The sequence below is a fragment of the Dinoponera quadriceps genome, unplaced genomic scaffold (genome assembly GCF_001313825.1).
Source record: "Dinoponera quadriceps isolate SergipeBrazil2010 unplaced genomic scaffold, ASM131382v1 scaffold1290, whole genome shotgun sequence".
NCBI classification, from domain to species: domain Eukaryota; kingdom Metazoa; phylum Arthropoda; class Insecta; order Hymenoptera; family Formicidae; genus Dinoponera; species Dinoponera quadriceps.
The window spans coordinates 560,583-579,191 of record NW_014555424.1 but is presented as its reverse complement, the minus strand read 5'-3'; the positions used below and the strand labels follow the sequence as shown (position 1 = coordinate 579,191).

The 18,609-nt window shown below is 43.4% G+C and overlaps 1 protein-coding gene across 3 annotated transcripts; it reads left to right on the top strand.

Moving 5' to 3' along the window:
* The first annotated feature begins 804 nt into the window (after positions 1-804).
* Positions 805-17,669, top strand: LOC106744113 (serine/arginine repetitive matrix protein 2). Of its 3 annotated transcripts, none has more exons than XM_014618566.1 (8): positions 805-3,248; positions 5,629-5,964; positions 9,114-9,239; positions 9,538-9,616; positions 10,782-10,837; positions 10,970-13,039; positions 13,525-13,695; positions 15,363-17,669. In XM_014618566.1, the coding sequence occupies exons 1-8, from the start codon at positions 2,968-2,970 to the stop codon at positions 15,511-15,513; spliced, it is 3,270 nt and encodes a 1,089-aa protein (XP_014474052.1). In that variant the 5' UTR covers positions 805-2,967; the 3' UTR covers positions 15,514-17,669. The 3 variants fall into 3 exon arrangements, with proteins under 3 accessions (XP_014474052.1, XP_014474053.1, XP_014474054.1); XM_014618567.1 differs by lacking the exon at positions 15,363-17,669 and adding an exon at positions 14,133-14,170 and having other exon boundaries at positions 807-3,248; XM_014618568.1 differs by lacking the exon at positions 805-3,248 and adding an exon at positions 4,234-4,476.
* The last annotated feature ends 940 nt before the right edge of the window (positions 17,670-18,609 follow it).

Genomic DNA, 18,609 nt, shown 5'->3' with positions numbered 1-18,609 from the left:
TTATGAGATTGCAACTTTGTTGTCAATTTTACTGAGAAAATCTGTAGTTTATATGAAATGTAATAACGCTTCCTTTTCAAAGAAGCGCTCGAAGTCTTGAAAGAGGAGCTTCCTTCTTTCTATTGACATCCGTCAGCCAAATGCGGGATAATCCCGACGGTGGATGTTATATGAAACGACGTTTATATATAATGTCTGAACTATATGGGATCTCTCCACCTGATGCTTTTATTTGATCTTGCACCAATATCGAGCTTTCGTAAAAGCAATATACCGTGGAAAATCTTGGTTTTATGTTGAAAAACTATTCTAAAAGAATTAATACAGTTTATAAAATACATATGTATTCTCGAGATACTTAAAAAATTTATAACATCAATTTAATAATATCTAATATGTTTTATACATAATACAAGAATGAATAAAAATATCAATTAGACGAGAAGAGAGGACAAAGAAGTGAGAAAAGAACAGAAAGAAAATTATCCTCGAATGATGAGAGATATATGATCAAGTTTTCGACTTTTTGAAAAGATCTCGATCTTGAGAATACTTTTTTAATACAACGTTATTAACGTAAAAAAAATCGAATCGCGCTTTACCGCGGGCGAGAGGGAAAATGAAGAGTCCGGAAGCTCAGGAGAAATTCAAGAATCGCAACTTAATATCGCGAGGGCGAGTGCGCGTCTCATTCTGCGCCAGCGTCAAAAGGGAGTGGAGGCTTAGGGTCGTAATATATTCGCGATATCGACGTACCCCATGGCGCCGGCGCCAGCCAGTCAGGGGGAGAACCGTAAGGGTGCGTTTGGTATGGACCGAGGGAGAAGAGGCAGTGAGAAAGGTGGGAGGGAGCGCAGCATCTCTCTCGGCCGACTTTTCCGGTTCAGTGCGAGGATGGACCGGCGTGACGACGCCGGACGCGTCGTCGTGTGCCGTCGACGGCTGCATCGGGAATCGTTAGGGGGTGACTAACAGGACCACAGGGCCCCGTAATCGGGTCGAGCAACCATGTGACGCCGCGACACTTCGATCCTCCGGGCAAATCACAAAAGTCTTCCATTAGCGTTTAATCCGTGGCAGCTGCTGCTACTTACTCCACGTTAGATCGTCCCTAAGCACTAAGTTAAAGCATAACGGGCTGTAGAGATTTAAGTCTAGAGTTTTAACGTCACGTTACACGGGAGCAAGACGACGCAAGGTGCTCGTTGTCAAGACATACGGAAGATATTGAGGAGCGAAGAAGACGAAGAAAAAAATTAAATTCGTGAGCGAGAGAGAAGACTGCCGGAAGAAACGCGCGAACAGTTAGCAAGTGTGATATAAAGAATGTTTTAGTAAGAAAGAAGAATCGATCATTTGATGACGATAGCATGATGAAGGTATCGCACACGCGTCTTCCTTTCGCGAGCGTAAGTTCCGTCTCGTAAAAGATATCTCTCTCGGAGAGAATCCACGTTTAAGAAGAGATCCGAGGAACGACGAGAGAGAGAGAAGAGAGATTCTTTTTCTACAAAATCCATGTGTCTCCAAGTCGTCGACGACGACAAATCGATTTTACGTCGCTGAGAAAAGTGTCTTCCACGAGCGGGGAGCGACAATAATAGTGTGCCTGATCTGAAGTCTTCCTGAACTAACTCCTGCGTTAGAGTGTATAATATACAGCAACTTCGCCGATATACACGATATATATATATATATATAATATTCCTATATATTCTTCCATGATCGTATCGAAAAATAAGGAAGAAAGGTTCAAGACGACCTGAAGCGTCGAAGTATAATAATCTCATCGTAAGATTACATATAGGTAACACATAATATCGTTCGTTATTATTCCTCTCACACATAATCATACATATACACAATATATTGTTATTCCCTCGATGACGATAAAGAATTATAAGAATAATAATAAGCGATAGACGAGAACGCGATGAGGGGATAAGAAACGAGAAGGAGAATGCAGGCGTAAAGAACGACAAGCAACATTTGGATACGAGATGACGAGGGTCGCTTGAGAGACGAAAAGAAAGCGAGAGTCGGAACTGCCATTGTCATCCTCGCTGGACGATTGTTCGGGCTAGGAAAGCCGGAATAGCGGATACAAAAGGCGCGACCGAAGAGGGAGAGAGAGGACTATTACGTTTCCATGTCTATGTACGATCTAACCCTTGCCATCCCTGTCTCTGTTCGCGGTGGGATTAAGTGTGAGAAAGCTCTTTGCGCGACGTCGGCCGGCCGACGGGAGCTCCTTAAGTTCTTAATTAGCATACTAATTACTTGGTCGTAGATTATTTATCGGATCACATCGGATTTTCCTTATTTCGGTCGGTAGAACAAATCGGCCACGAGATCCACCATCCTCGATCTTGAAATCTAATGGACGAATTCGAATAAAATTGCAACGACAAGGTGCAGTCCTTCCTGCTATTAAGTTCTCGCCGAAGCCGAATCACGGTGAATCGCAGTGACGATCAGCACGTGCCGCTGTGGAAAGTCACACATTTATAATGAATTCTATATTTATCTCCGTAATTATAAGAAGACAATTTTCGTAGGATACTTGAGGTATCACGAGTGAAGATTTCGCGAGACTCGCTTCTGAAACCCGAGGAAAAGTTGTGACACGGATTGCCCGTAATCAGTCTGTAATGAAAGACGATAGAGAAAAACTGACGATTGAATCACATGACACTTTATTACCAGGAGGAATTTTAAGAGCGAGAACTTTCGAGAGATACGAGACATATGTAAAGAAGATTTGTAAAATTCGAGACATCTGAACTCAAGGCCATTCTACACTTTATAGAGCACTTTACACGGTAAAATTAGGACGACTAGACCTGGTAGAATTTCTAAAAGACCGAAACTCGAGAAAAGGAATCTCGGAAAGAACCAACGGTTATCCCAAAGAAGATTCGCCAACAGGGAGAACCGGCGCTTCCTGATAGTCGTCGTTCTCGAGGAATGACGATGTCTACGACGGTGTCAGCGGCGAAACCCGCGCGCGGACGAGGTCCGGCCGACGGCCGGGCCTTCTTCGAGACTCTGTGGCGCGGCAACTTCCTGCTGGACCGGCAGAAGATGCTGAAGCGGTCGCGCAAACGCAAGTTACACGCAGCGGCCAACTGCAAGAGGCAGCAACGAGCGCAGCAACAGCTGCAGATGCGCCAGCATTGTTGTTGCTGCCAGCGTATTCAGCTACACCTGCTCGCCGGACGGCGAAGCAACGTGCGCTCCGTCGTCAGGTGAATCTCCCGCGCTAATCCCATTGTAGCCTTAATCTTTAGTTAGAAAACAAAAATATATCTATAGGACAGGGACTATAGGAAACTACACAAATTTTTTGTTGAAAGAAATTTTGTGTTAAAAACGGCCCACTGAAATTTTGTGTTACTTTAACACGAAGAATGTGTTAAAAAACACACGAATATAATTCAATGAATAATCTTTCTCCGGGCCTATAAATGTCTACCGATTGTTTTCGGCGCAAATGGGAACGTCTGATGTTTCCCGCGGAAATTCCGACCTTGTTCTCCCGCCAGTCGGATATTTAAGTTGAACGTCACGACCGTGATATGTTTCCGCGCGACTTGTCAAAGTATCGAATGATCAGTGTTGTAACAGATAAATGTTTTGAAGTAACTAGATACAAATACTGAAAGGGAAATGTAAGTGAGATAATACAGATACAGATATGAATTAAAGGTAAATAATTAGATATAGATACATGTACTATGGAGAATATATACTTCACGAAGTACATCTCGATGCATTTTCATACTATGTGTATCTATATCCAGTTATTTACCTCAAACCTTGCATCTATTTGCATTTCCCTTTCAGCGCCCAGTTACTGCCGGAAATGTATCCGTTGCAACGCTGCGTATGATTTGCCGAGACATAAATAACCCTGCTGGCGCAAGATAACTCGAAAGGAAAAGTTACTCTTCGTCGTCTCAGAAACGAGCTTTTCCGATTGCGCTCGCGACCTGCCGCCACCGCTGCCGGGTTGGCGGCGGTTCTGCTCTAACGCGCAAAGGGGATGCCAGAAAGGAGAACAGCTGGATTGTATTGATCCGGCGTGTTCCGGCAGGCGCGCAGGGGTGGTTCGCCGCTCGCTCGGCTCAACCCCAGCTCTTCGCCGTTCGCTTTTCACCCGCAGGAAAAGTAGAGAGAGACCGAGCGAGCTAGAGAGAGAGAGAGAGAGAGAGAGAGAGAGAGAAAAAGACGGAGAGAGGGGCTGCTTCGCGTGCCGCGCGATTCCTATCCTTGCTTCGCTCCGTCGTTGTCGTGGTGTAGTCGGTCCCCGTGTGTTATGTCATTAACGCCGCGACGCCAAAGCGCGGCTCGAGGGCGACGCCGTTGTTGAACTCGTGCTGCTGCTACTGCTGTACAGGTGTTATCGCGGAGTGCCTCGCGTCCAAAACTGCAGACCGACCCGACGACGACAATGACGGTGAAGATCTCGACGCGGTATGCCAACAATCTCGATCGTTTCTCTCCGAGCACTTGTCTCTTCCATTCGAGATCGTTCCTCGCTGTATGGCAATTTTTTTTTTTTTTTTATGGTGAACCAGTGTCATAATTAGGATCAGGGGGGGCCTCGATGACTTTTCTGTGAAAATAGTATCTGTTATGACGGTTGAAAACGACGGAGCGCACCAATGTTTGAGATAACGATTCTGCGATCGTAAACCGAGGGTGTGTCGTAGTAATTGATCGTCACGAGTCTCGATGGTTCATCTAAAAGTAAGTAGATAGCAGTGCTGATAAAAATGCCTTGAAAATAAGGAGAGTGGCGAGATTGAGGAAGACTGAGAGGCGACACAGTCACAGATCGATTTCCCCTCTCGCTCGGCGGTCCGCGCGATTTCCATGTGGGATACAATGCGCGATTGTGCACCATCGGTCATCAAGCGTGGCATGTTTAGCCGCGAGACACCGATAGCGTTAAATAGGGCTCGCGATCGATGAGAACTGCCAAGGGAGAAAGGGGCAAGGGATGGTAATCTCTGGGAGGATTTCACGTGCGACCGAGCCCGCACATAACTAGCCCGCGGCTTGGAGCGATATTCATAGTCCGATATTTGATTATATCTGAGATCGTCCCGAATTTCGTCCTCACATGCTGCACGAATCTTCTCATAGACTGCGAAGCACCTGAACATGAACTTGAAACGATAATAGGCATACATAACAAACAATTCAAATTCGCATTAATTTACAACTTTTTACATAACTCCTCAAACTTTAATTTCTCTTCTGCCAGAATCCTGCGGTTCTTTAAGTAACTCACGATAATTTGTTCCGCGTCTGGAGTATAAACTAAAATACCGTTTTGTTTTGTCGTAGATGACAAGAAACCTCTCTGTGATGATTAAAAAAGAAAACAAAAAAATGATAATTTTAATAAATATTTAAGGCGTAAGAAACATTGCCTTGAAATTACAAATCAGCCATCCCACTGGGCGAAAGCCCACACTTTCCCCGACATCTGTGTCTGTACAGAAGCGACTTCGCGCTCGACCATCCTCAAAATCGTCGACATTCCTTTTCCCACTTCGAATCACACATCGAATCGAGTGAAAAACCACCTAACGACGTTCTCCGTGTTCTTTCTTCCAGCGTCCGGGAGACGCACCAGATCGCCGAAGCGCAGCAGGAGAAGAACGCGAAGCTGCGCGAGGCCTTCGGCATATCCGAGTTCTTCGTGGAGGGTAGCAGCCTAGACCCGGAGCGGCACGCGCGCGAGGCGGAGGCACGCGCCGCCGCCGCTGCCAGCAAGGTCTACGAGCTGGTGCGGACGCCGAGTCCGGCCGCCGCGCCGTCGTCGACGGACGCGGCCACCACCGTCGCCGGCGCCGCCTCTGCCGTCGCATCTGGCGCCGAGAAGAAGAAACGCAAGCGGTCCGGTAGCGCCAGCGCCAAGAAGAAAAAGGCCAAGAAGCACAAGCGGGAAAGGTACAGCACAACGTAAACGGTGCGCGCACGGGTCCATGGAGGCTGGATTCGATATCCCTCGCTCTCTCTCTCTCTCTCTCTCTCTCTCTCTCTCTTTCTTTTTCTTTCTTTCTTTCTTTCTCTTCTTCTCTCACTTTCTACCTATCTCTCTATCTCTTTTTCTTTCTCTACGCTCTTTATTTCTCTCGAGTACTCTTCTCTCCTGTCTTGTCCGCGCGGCTTATGCGAATCGAGGCTCCAAGAGCGCACACCCGGCCCTTTTATCACACAACAGCCTCACACGGACCCTATGAGAAAAGAAAGATACGATTATAGAAGAGAACCTCCGAAGTAGAAAGTCTCCTGTCTTTTCCTAGCCGGTTAATCGATTAATTGTTCGTTTCTGATCGCTCGTTCGTCTGTCTCTCTCTATCTTTCTCTCTCTTTCTCTCTTTCTCTTTTGCTTTTTTTTACTTATGTATAGCGCGTTAGCGTTGCTCTCTTGCCGGATTTACAGAAAAAAAACTGACTCATGACTCACCTACTGTCTCATATCCCGTACACCTTTCTCTGTTTCAAACAGAACTGAGGAGGACTGAGTGCCTACCCAGTAGGCGCAGTAGGTAAGTGTGGTCGTCGCGATTAATTTGCAAAAGAACAAAAAAATGACACGCTCGAGAGAAAGTCTTAACGTCGCGCGTCGGACACGTCAGATCATAGAACGATATTCCTATCTCACGCGGTGTCTATCTCTCGCGGGCGGTATTATCTGTCTTTCGCGCGATTAGATGTTTCCTACTCCGTGGGCAAATGTTTGCCGCGCGTCGTCGTTCTCTTGAATGAACCAGAGCCGTAACTAGAAAATAAGTGTACTCTACATATAATTAAACCCCTTTACACACCCGAAAGAAGTTCCGTAGCGGCACCGGCGAAAGTGTTTTTATAAAGTCCGACAGACTCCGCTGCTTCACTATCATTTCTTATATCCCGACATGCGATCGCAACAATGTTGGTTGTCGGGAATTTTTGGGAAAATTTCTTATCAAAATTACTAAGTACCTCGGTGACAAATAACGTTAGAAAATCGCACAGTCACGCGGTGTTCTCGCGAAAACGATGTATGCGTATTAGGTATTTCTTGAGATACACTAAATATTAAATAAAAGAAGTACAAGAGATAACATTTGTTTTTCTTGATGTATGTATGTTGTTTACTTAGTACTCGTACGTGTGTGTAAATTCAACTCAAACATAAATTATCAATTTAAATATGTAGTCAATTTTTATCGCTTGTATCTATTTAAGTCATACATAAATGAGATTTTTCTTCAAAAAATTGCTTCGAATTAGGGGGGTATCTCTACCAAGGAAAAATTATCGGGTGCAAAGGATTGAAAGTTATATATAAATTATTAAAGTTATATATAAATTATACTAAAGTTATATACATGTATATATACATATATATAAGCTACTTTTTCAGTGGGTTTTTTTTATGGTGGCAGCTAGCTTAACTTTCTCACTTCTTGATATAGCTCCAACGTCGATAAGCATTACGCATTATTTTCAGCGTTCTTTTTACAGTGAAAATGTAATTGTAATTGTTTTACAGTGTAATATAATTTAATATTTCTGTTTTGTATCAAATCTGGGTCGACATACCAGAGAATATCGGAGTGCACGAAGGATAGTGTGCCGATTACTATTAATTTCAACTCAGTTTACTGCCAATTAATTTCGCTCTCATGAATTCGATTCATGAGAGAAGAATCCGAGAGATTCGTTCCTCCCCCTTGTTCTCATCACGGCCCTGGCGCACGTTTCACGCGCGTTAATCGTTTCGGTAATTTCACAATGTTAGCAAAGTGTGATGGGCAAACATTTGCCGGGGGTGCGAAGTAAAAATACACACCGCGGGTTTTACACATGCAGAGTAAACACAGAAAATCCGAGAAAATATTGAAAAGAAAGCGAAAAAAGATCATACATTTCTAATCTCTCTGTTGTTGTTATCGATAAAGCTTGTTGTTAATATGTCATCTCTCTATTTTTTTCTGACAAGTCCGTCCCTATCGATGGTTATCAAGGTAATGCTAATCCCATATTTTATCAATACTCCTCATAATATATTATGTATATATATATATATATATTTAAATATATATATATTTCTCGTAAACATACATACTTGTCTTCCGTATTATAAACGCGCGGTTGAAAGATGTGGTTTTTCGCGATTGTGTGATTCCGAATCTCGAGGGACTCTCGGCGAATCCGGAAGTGAGTGCAAAGACCAGATCTTTCAAAGCGAATATATACGTAGTCGGATTGTTTAGCTATAGCAACGAACGCATATTATGCAACATTGCGAACATCTCACCTACGCATCGTTGTACTGTACGTTTTCTCTACGAAAAACTTTCCACACTCGCGGGGTGTCTCCGAAATAACCAGACGAAATACGGAACGTCCAGCGAAAGAGAGAAAATCGCATATCGTTGTTCCGATATAAACTTCTCTCTCTCTCTCTCTCTTTTTTCTCGACGCGAGTGAAACGACTTCCGGAATTCTCGTCCGTTATTTCAGAAACATTCTGTATAAATGTGCCGGGTATATATAAGTGTATCGCATTTGTATCGTAAAGCTGGATTCTGTTCCGAAATATCTCGCTACAAAGGGAAAAGAGAAAATCGCGCGAGAGATATATATTTCATACAGGATGATCTAAGAAGGGGTCAAAGGATCTGGAGACATATGGTGCGAGCGTGAAAGAGAGAGGAAAAAAAGACATTTTTTTTGTGGATACTATATGCGCCCAAATTCTTTGATCCTTTCCTCAGGTCGCCCTGTATCCGCAGAAGGCTCTATTCCGAGGCTATGTTTTTTCGAAAGCAGGTAGCTTGTGCATATTGTACGTACATCTATACATATATATATACGTTGATATATCGATAGAACGGAGCATTGGTTTTTTTCACACACGGATATACGTTGTGTACTACAGCTTTCTTTATATTGTCAGCACGAGGTATGCACTTGTCGACAGGAAGACGCAAGCCCACTGCAAGACTTATAAGACATAATAATAAATATCGTTTGACAAAAAGAAACGATCGCGGCCACGGCTCGCGAGTATGTGGTACCTGTAACGATCTAGTCGATTTCCATAGGTCGGAATCCCCCAAGCCCGGTAAGAAGAAAGAAAAGTCCAAGAAGAAGAAGAAGGAGCGGAAGCACCGGAAGACCGAGGCCACATCCTCCGACAGTGACTCCAGTGAGGATTCCGACGACAGCAAGTAATTATCTGCTAACAATAACATATTAGTATGATTCATTCTCAACACTGAATTGAGAGGAAAGGTTAAATAAGTCGCGGCTTGAGATACGAATTATGATTACTTGGTGAAAAGTTGAGATGATGTCATACTTTAAAATTTGGTCGGCAAAATACTGACTTTTTTTGCAAAGTTTACGCCGCATTAGCTGCACGGAATTATATATACGAACAGTGAAAATATGTTACAATTATCTTAATTCTAAAATTCGCTTAATTCTAAATTTCGAACACGAAATAACGAATATGCATTCACGCAGCTCGTCCGAGGCCGAGTCGAAGAAAAAGAAGAAGCGGAGAAAGAAGAAACTGAAAGTTGAAGGAAAAGACAAACATGAGGTACGGACATGGTGTTTCGAATGAAAGCCAGGCGTAAATTTATCTANCTCTCTCTCTCTCTCTCTCTCTCTCTCTCTCTCTCTCTCTCTCTCTCTCTCTCTCTTTCTTTCTACATACATATGTTTACACTACGGCACGTGGAAAGCAGGAGCATGACATCTCTATTATGTCTATCATTTGTGTTCGTTTCTCCTCAATTTGTTCGCCGATTGACGTTTGGGTACCGTTTATATTCTTCCGATCTCTTTTGGGTTTGCCGTCACGAGAAAATAGCATGCTCAATCTGCCCCATACCCTCTGGTCTCCCCCGTCCCCCCTGTTCCCCGCCGGTTCGCTTTTGTCGTGTTTCTTGCGTTAAACGACTTTTCATCTGATTTCCCGTTTTTTTTTTTCCGACAGTTCATTATTTCAAAGTATAAATCTCAGTATTGTTTGTAATTATCAGCGCCATTTGACAGGAGACATTCCCTGAGTGAGTATCAGATATGCCGCTACTCAATGTAATTTCTCATTTTGTGAATTCGTACAGTTCATTCTCGTCGTGTATACTACTTTCGAATTTGCGAATTTACTTGTCGTGTAAGAGCCTCTTTCTCTGTCTCTCTCTTTCTTTCTATCTATTTCTACTCTCACTCGTTGTGTGTCGAGCACTATTACATCGCTGATTACGGAAGATGGGTCTCGGAGACTGCTTGTTCTTGACCGGGGAATCACAGTAAACGTCTTGAAAGTAGACCGTCGCACGCCTAAAAACGCAGAATAGATAAATTAGAAAGATACGCCAGTATCTCGCACATTTCTTCTTAATAATAATATTACTCTTAATTCTGAGAGATTGGGTGTGATAAGGATAATCTTCTCCCGAAGAAGTTCACTCCTCGAATTGTGGCAGTCTCTTTTCAGACGTGCGAAGATATGTTTTGTTGAATGCGCTTCTTATTTTGCTCATCGTTATCACTCGACCACCGATAGCTACTGATTAGAAATCCTGGGAGGAGCAGAATCCGGAGTAAAACGAATACGTCGAATTTCTTTCTACCGTTTCCTTCCGTTTTCTTCTTTCGTCTTTCTTTTCGTCGTAACTCTTGACGAATACGTGTGCATGATCGATGTTTGCTGAGAAGAGTCAATAAGGAGTATTGATCTATGTCGGATTTTCTTTTAGAAGAAGAAGACCTCGACTAAGCGGAAACGCCAGTCGTCCGAGAGCTCCACAGACAGGTGCGTTGTTGTTACCCTATTATACAGAAGTGTCCTGGATCAACATGGACAAATTTGGTGAGGGTCCATGTTGATCTGAGATACCTCGTATATCTCCACGATCTTTCACTTGACACTCCGCTTCCCTCACAGCTCTATCGAGAGACCGAAGAAGTCGATGAAACACGAGAGAGCCGAGAAGGAGAAAGAGAAGGCTCCGAGAAACGAGATGACCGAGAGCGCGAGCCGGGAGCAGCCGCCGGCCGTTCGATCGGCGCGGTCGCCGGCGAAGTCGCGGGCGGACAGACAGTCTCGTAACAACGAGACGCCGCCGATCAAGATGAAGAAAGACTCACCGGTGAAGAGGAGCGGAACGGAGGGGCGGCGGGCGGACAAGTCGCCGCCGTCGGGCCACAAAAGTCCACCACGCCGGCACCGATCGTCGTCCAGGGGCCGAGGCGCCGGAGGTGGGGGAAGATCTCCCCGACGATACTCGAGATCACGACGCGTCAGTCCGTCTCCCCGGCGAAGGCGATACTCGTCCAGGTCGCCTGGCGGCGGTCGCAGGCGCGGCAGACACTCCGTCGCAGCGTCCAGGAGCAGGAGCCGGTCCAGATACGATCGTTACGCGGGATCCTCCCGGAGGAGACCGTCGCCCTCGTCGAGACGCAGGAGGTCTCAGTCGCGCGGCAGATCGCGCTCGCCGGCCCGACGGGGCCAGCGGCGAGCGCGCTCGAGGTCCACACTCAGCTACTCACCCGTGAGAAAGAACCCGGAGCGTTACAAGGACATCCTGGAGGAACAGAAGCGGCGGGATCGCAAGAGCAGGAGGAGGACGAGCGGCCGGGCGAAGTCACGCTCCACGTCGAGGTCGAACAGACGCGGCGCACAGGTGGTCGCGCCTAGGGTGAGCTTGAGATCGTCCAGCGAAGACGAGGCCGATCTGGCGGACGACGAGTCCAAGCAGCAACAGCAAGAGGACGAGGAGCGGATGATGGAGCTGAACACGTTGAAGCGCCTGCAGAGCGGCCTGGCGGCTAAGGCGCGCGAGGCGCTGGAGAAGAAGTCGGTGGTCACTCCGGCGAAGATCAAGATGGAAAGAAGGGAGGACAACAGCGTGTTGGACATCGCATTGCCGAACGAGCCGCCGAAGGCCGGCATTGTAGCCACGCCGTTGAGCGTAATGAACGCCGCGTCGTCCGTCGTTCGTGACCGGTCCGAGTCGCGAGAACACCAAATGATGATCCCGTCTCTGCAGACGGTGGCGCGGTCTCCGGTCTCCAGCAGATCCCCGTCACCGGCGTTGCCCCTCACCCGGGAGGAAGCGGCGATCAAGATTAGGTCGCCGAGCGAGTCGCCGCCGATGTTGCCGGCGCCCAGCCAGCAAGCCTTCGACAAGGTCAACGTGTCGCCGGTGACGATGAAGATGAATCGTCGACCGTCGAGATCGCCTCCGAGCAACGGAGGTAAGAAGGACTCGCCTGTCGCGTCGAGGAAAGACCCGTCAGCGAAGGCCGGCGAGCAGTCCTCCTCCTCTCGCTCACCCACGACGACGACGATGATGATGTTGGCCCAGGTGACGAGCACTTCGCGCGACGAAGCGACGATGAAACTGCGTTCGCCCAGCGAGTCGCCGCCGCCGTTGCCGCCGAGCACTTCGCTCGCAAGATCGAATCGGCGCTCGCGATCCGCCAATAGAGAGAACGTGTCGTACTCCAGATCGGCGTCGAGGTCGTGCACGAGGTCACCGTCGATAGGCAAGAGGTCTTCCAGGTCGCCGTCACCGCGGGACAAGAAGTCGCGGTCCCGCTCGCGCGGCAAGAAATCGCCGACGCCGATAAGACGACGGTCGTCCAGGTCGGCGTCACGGACGAAGAAGCTGTCGCCGAAGACACGGACGAAACGCTCGTCTCGATCGAGATCTTCCTCGGAGTCGAAACGCTCCACCGAGTCACGCTCACCTTCGCCCACATGCGCCAAGAAGTCCGCCTCGCGTTCGCCGACCGCCAAATTCCGCGCCGACAGCCGACACAGGTCACCGTCGAAGCGACGCTCGCGCAGCTGCTCCGTGTCGAAGAAGTCCCGGAGCAGGTCACTGTCCAAGAAGTCGCGCAGCCGTTCTTTGTCGAAGAAGTCCAAGAGCCGCTCGAGATCGCCGTCGAGAGCCTCTAGGGAGAAGGACAAGCGTAGTCGCAGCAGGAGCAGCTCGCGTTCCTCCGCCAGGTGAGTTTTAGCGGCTATATAAAAAGATTGATCATTTTTCAAGATTTATTGTTGTAATTTTTCAAGTTGCACTGTTTGATAAAATTGTTCAAATCAATGGTGAAATAATATAATATATGGAAGATATAAATAATTTCTTTCTAAATGATATTTTCCTGCATTCGGTTTGCGAACCTTTTCAGTTTCTTTTCTTTAATTCGTGCAAAAACGGGTCATCCCATTAATGAATAAATAAATAAACAACATAAATATATAAACGATACATTAAATACTAAATAATACAAGATCTGTGTAATAATAGAATCTGCTCTATATCGTACGAAATTATGTATTGCAAAATATTTTTATAATGTTGACTATAGTACATAACATTTAATAATTATTAAATAATATTAAAAATATATATATATTTATTTATTTATTATATTATATTATTAAATAATGATAAAATAATATGTAAAGGCCTGTTCTTCTCTTATCGCCAGCTCGAGACACAGTCGCAGGAGCTTCTCCAGCTCGTCAAGGTCGTCGAGCAGCGTCTCCAGCAGATCCTCCCGCTCGACTTCCAGCAGCTCCGCCAGCAGCAGATCACGTTCGCCGTCAATACCGCGTCGTCACGGTTCGCCCAGCTTCCTCGACAGACGGCGTATCACGAGGTAGGTGTCGTGAACGCGCATACGTGTGTCACGTCATCGCCCTATAGTACATACAACGTATTATTTATCACGCACTATACGCTGAAGTGTCGCGAGTCCACCGTAATCGTAGACTTTAATTTGCGACTCTTATCAGTTACATCTCTTTTGTGTTTTACGTTTCTATATATATATATATATATATTTTTTTTTTGTTACTATAACTCTGATCGAACAATCGTGAACATTTACACAAAGTCGTTAGGAGAAGCTCGTTCGAAATGTGTCAAAAATTGTCCAAAAAGAGGAACCGTCGAGAAATCGCTCGAGAGAAAAACGTTTGAGAGAGAAAGAGACTCTGTCGACGGAACACGCGACACATATAATTTCGCTCGAGTGCAATTACGACGGGCACTAGCTGCGATGTGCTAATTTTCTTTGTTTGTTGTGTCCTACAGGGACAGATCGAGGAACAGGCATAGAAGATAGATAGAGTNTATATATATATACATATACATTACACGTGTGTATGCATATAATATGGAGTTACGATTATATGTATACATTCAAAACATATCTATAGAGTTTCTTCTGCAAAACCTTTGCAGACTACGTTCGCAATTGAACGGATTTCGATGACGCAGACGGTATACGAAGAATAATTATATAATCATCGACAGACATATATATATGTAATCGAGCTAGCGAATTCAATCGACCATAACGGATGTAATAGCAGAATAGTATCGATAAGAGAGTTCAATGTAAACTGCGACCAAATATTATTGGAACTATTTGCAATCGTATCTATATATTCACAGTTTTTCCTTACATAGAACGACTTAGTGCTGATTTTTCGGCTCGGTTATTTTAATTTCCATTTTTTTTTCCTTTTTTTACTTTTACCGATTTTGCTCCCTTTACTCTCTGTCTTTCATCCTCTTCTCTTTATCTTCTTATTTCCTTTCTCCCCGTTTCTTCCTCAATCGATCATAATCGAATGATTGACCAATCGTTTAACGAAGCTCGTAGCTTACGATTTTCGTGTAGACGTATAGCATGCGTGTATGTTCTCCTTATAAATATTGTAAATTAAACGTTCACCGTAGGATATTACTTTTATTTTATTATAGTCGATCGCAGAATAAAAAATTTACCCAGTAAGCGTACTTCTTCTCTTTTTCCATTTGTTCTCTGTTTTTTTTTTCTTTTTTAGTTCGTTAGTTAGTTCCCTCAGTTCGATGTTTTCGCGAAATTTGTGAGTGTCTCTTTGCGGCACTGCATTCTTCAGAAAAAAAGTATCTTCAGAGACAGGTGAGTCGTCACATCTTTATTTTGCACGCTCGTGCCTTTCTCGCAAGCTTGTTTCCATTTATTTTCATTTCGCCGCCTGCATTACATTTTGCTTTTTTATTCCGCCCGTTATGTATTCTCGAACACCGACTGTTCACAATACAATGTACTTGATTATCCTTATCTTAGTGGATTTCAGATATCGTGTAAATTGATCATTATCCATATTGATCAACTTTGCTTCACAACTACTATCATAAATGACTTCATAACATAATATGTAATTTACCTCATAACGTAGTACTATCTGATCATTCCAAATCTGTCGGTGAAACTTTGACTCTTCCATATTTTGTATAAAAAAAAAAAACGATATCAAGGAACATTGGTTTTAGCGCGAGGAAACGCCCGATCCCGTATCACCGACCAACTCCGACGCCACCCTCGTCGCCGAGCAGCTCTGAGAGCAGCAGACACAGCAACTGGTCGAGCCTGAGTCACCGGTCCAGCTGCTCCCCAAGCCGGAGTCCGTCTTACACGCGCTGAGAACGGGAGAGAGAGAAAGAGAGAGACATGTCCTGTATTCTAGGAGGTGTCTAGGAATGATTCAACGTTCCTTTCTTCATACACATACGCTTACACACACACGTTTGTTTAATTATTTAAATGAGCAGAAACGCCATTTCAAGCTCAGAGCGTAAGCTCGATGCTCCTTACGTTCTTATTTTCTCGAACGCAACGCGATATCAAATAATAATATATTGGTAAAACTGCGATGTGTTTAACACGGATAATAATGAAAGAACGATCACGTTTCAACGATCTTGTCAAGAGAATCTCGATCGACCGATCTGATGATTTACTTCAGAATTCTCGTTCGAGCGCGGTGCAATTTTGCGACCTTATGAATCGTGTTACCTCGTCTGAGATACCAAAGAGCGTATCGAAGCGAAGAGAAAATTGAATATATTTATGTAGATTTTAATGTATCATACTCTCTCTCCCTCTCTTTCTCTCTTCACTCGAACTATAGATTCATAAAATGGTACAGTAACATTTCGTCTAATTCCTCTACGACTTCTTGCGAAGAAGTTTTCATCTCATTCAGAGCATCGTTAAAGACTTAAAAAAAGCATTGTGCAAAATGATTTTTTAATAGATATTCTTCCCCTCTCTCTCTCTCTCTCTCTCTTTCTCTCTCTCTCTCTCTCTGCGTGTAGAAGCGAGATTTTTCTAAAAAAAATCGCATCTATCTGTGAAATTTCACAGAATTTCCGTTAGGTTGTTTTTAAATTATTGATAGTACTTCGCTAACTTGTGCAAATGTAAGCAATAAGAGAGAAAAGAAGAATCTATTTAGACATTCTTCTCTCGTCAGTCACTCGCTATCGCAATATTCTGTTATAATCCATATCGATATCGTTTCGTTAAGTCGTATTGCTTCTTTGCACGATCGAGAGCCTGGCTTTCACATCATTCTAAGACACGAAAATTTTTCAATACATATTCGAGAAAAATTAAAAACTTGAAGAATAGAATTTGCTTCGAGGAGCTTTAAGATCATAAATTGTCATGCGAAAAAGAAAAAAATCGAGTATCGCCAACTTGCTTTCCATTTTCTCTTTTGCTTTTTCTTTTTTCTATTATATGGGAGGGGATATTTTCCAGGTATAAAATATAGTAAGATATAAATACAGCGTGAGATAGCTCAGAATCGAGACGCTCTCAACCCTCCTGTGACCGAGATTAAGATTTCCGAATGATCAGATGGCCTTAAAACAATCAAAGAAGCAAAAGTTCAAACATATCAATATAAAGAGATAGACATGGCATGGCATGAAGTAGTTCTTTTTTTTTTTTTAACGAACGTACGATCTATTATTTTTAATATATGAAATTTCTGAGAATAAAGTTGGATTGTGACTTTGCTCAGTCACAAGAAGGTTGATTTACACATATTGCTTCGAAATACCCTGGAACTCAGGTTCTCGATTATCCGTCGTGAAAAGAAGCACGCTAGTCATAGTCACATCTTTCATTATTTATAACAAAACGACATTCTTTGAACTGGTCGAACTTGGAACTCGTCAACGAATCTCACGGATTGAATAGTATATCCATAACTTTTCAGTGCAATGTATCTTGACTCGTTCTTTTTTGTACATAGACGCATTCCCTCAGAAAATTCTGAATTTTCTGAAGCGAAACATTGATTTTTCAACCCTTTGCGTAGTGCCGAGCTACAGAATTTATTATTATTATTATTACTAGAACGTAACTTAATTATTGATTTATACCTATATTTGTACACATTTATTTATTTGTAGATATTTATTTATTTATTTTGTAAAACCGCCTTAGTTTTAACGAACGAAGTGATATCGCGATTCATTCATGCATTTTGATATATTCGCAATCCGAGGAAAAGAAATACTCTAGTCAGGGGAAAGGTTTCTCTCGCGGGCCCGAGACAGATGGCACCAGGCCCAGGCAGCGTACCAAAGAAAAAGATACAATTAGAAACTAGTCTAATGGCGCGATAATTATATATATATATATATATATAATATAAAGTTTATATTATATAAAATGATATATTTATACTTATCTATATATTTCTTATTCGCGAATTTTATTCTGATTTGTAAAAGTTACGAAAACAGGAATCCAAAGACAAGTTATTAAATGGTAGAACGCAAAGGGTTGATACNAGTATATCCATAACTTTTCAGTGCAATGTATCTTGACTCGTTCTTTTTTGTACATAGACGCATTCCCTCAGAAAATTCTGAATTTTCTGAAGCGAAACATTGATTTTTCAACCCTTTGCGTAGTGCCGAGCTACAGAATTTATTATTATTATTATTACTAGAACGTAACTTAATTATTGATTTATACCTATATTTGTACACATTTATTTATTTGTAGATATTTATTTATTTATTTTGTAAAACCGCCTTAGTTTTAACGAACGAAGTGATATCGCGATTCATTCATGCATTTTGATATATTCGCAATCCGAGGAAAAGAAATACTCTAGTCAGGGGAAAGGTTTCTCTCGCGGGCCCGAGACAGATGGCACCAGGCCCAGGCAGCGTACCAAAGAAAAAGATACAATTAGAAACTAGTCTAATGGCGCGATAATTATATATATATATATATATATAATATAAAGTTTATATTATATAAAATGATATATTTATACTTATCTATATATTTCTTATTCGCGAATTTTATTCTGATTTGTAAAAGTTACGAAAACAGGAATCCAAAGACAAGTTATTAAATGGTAGAACGCAAAGGGTTGATACCTAGAACGTAACTTAATTATTGATTTATACCTATATTTGTACACATTTATTTATTTGTAGATATTTATTTATTTATTTTGTAAAACCGCCTTAGTTTTAACGAACGAAGTGATATCGCGATTCATTCATGCATTTTGATATATTCGCAATCCGAGGAAAAGAAATACTCTAGTCAGGGGAAAGGTTTCTCTCGCGGGCCCGAGACAGATGGCACCGGGCCCAGGCAGCGTACCAAAGAAAAAGATACAATTAGAAACTAGTCTAATGGCGCAATCGCGCGAAGTTAAGATATCTCGGAGATATATATATATATATATATATATATATGTAT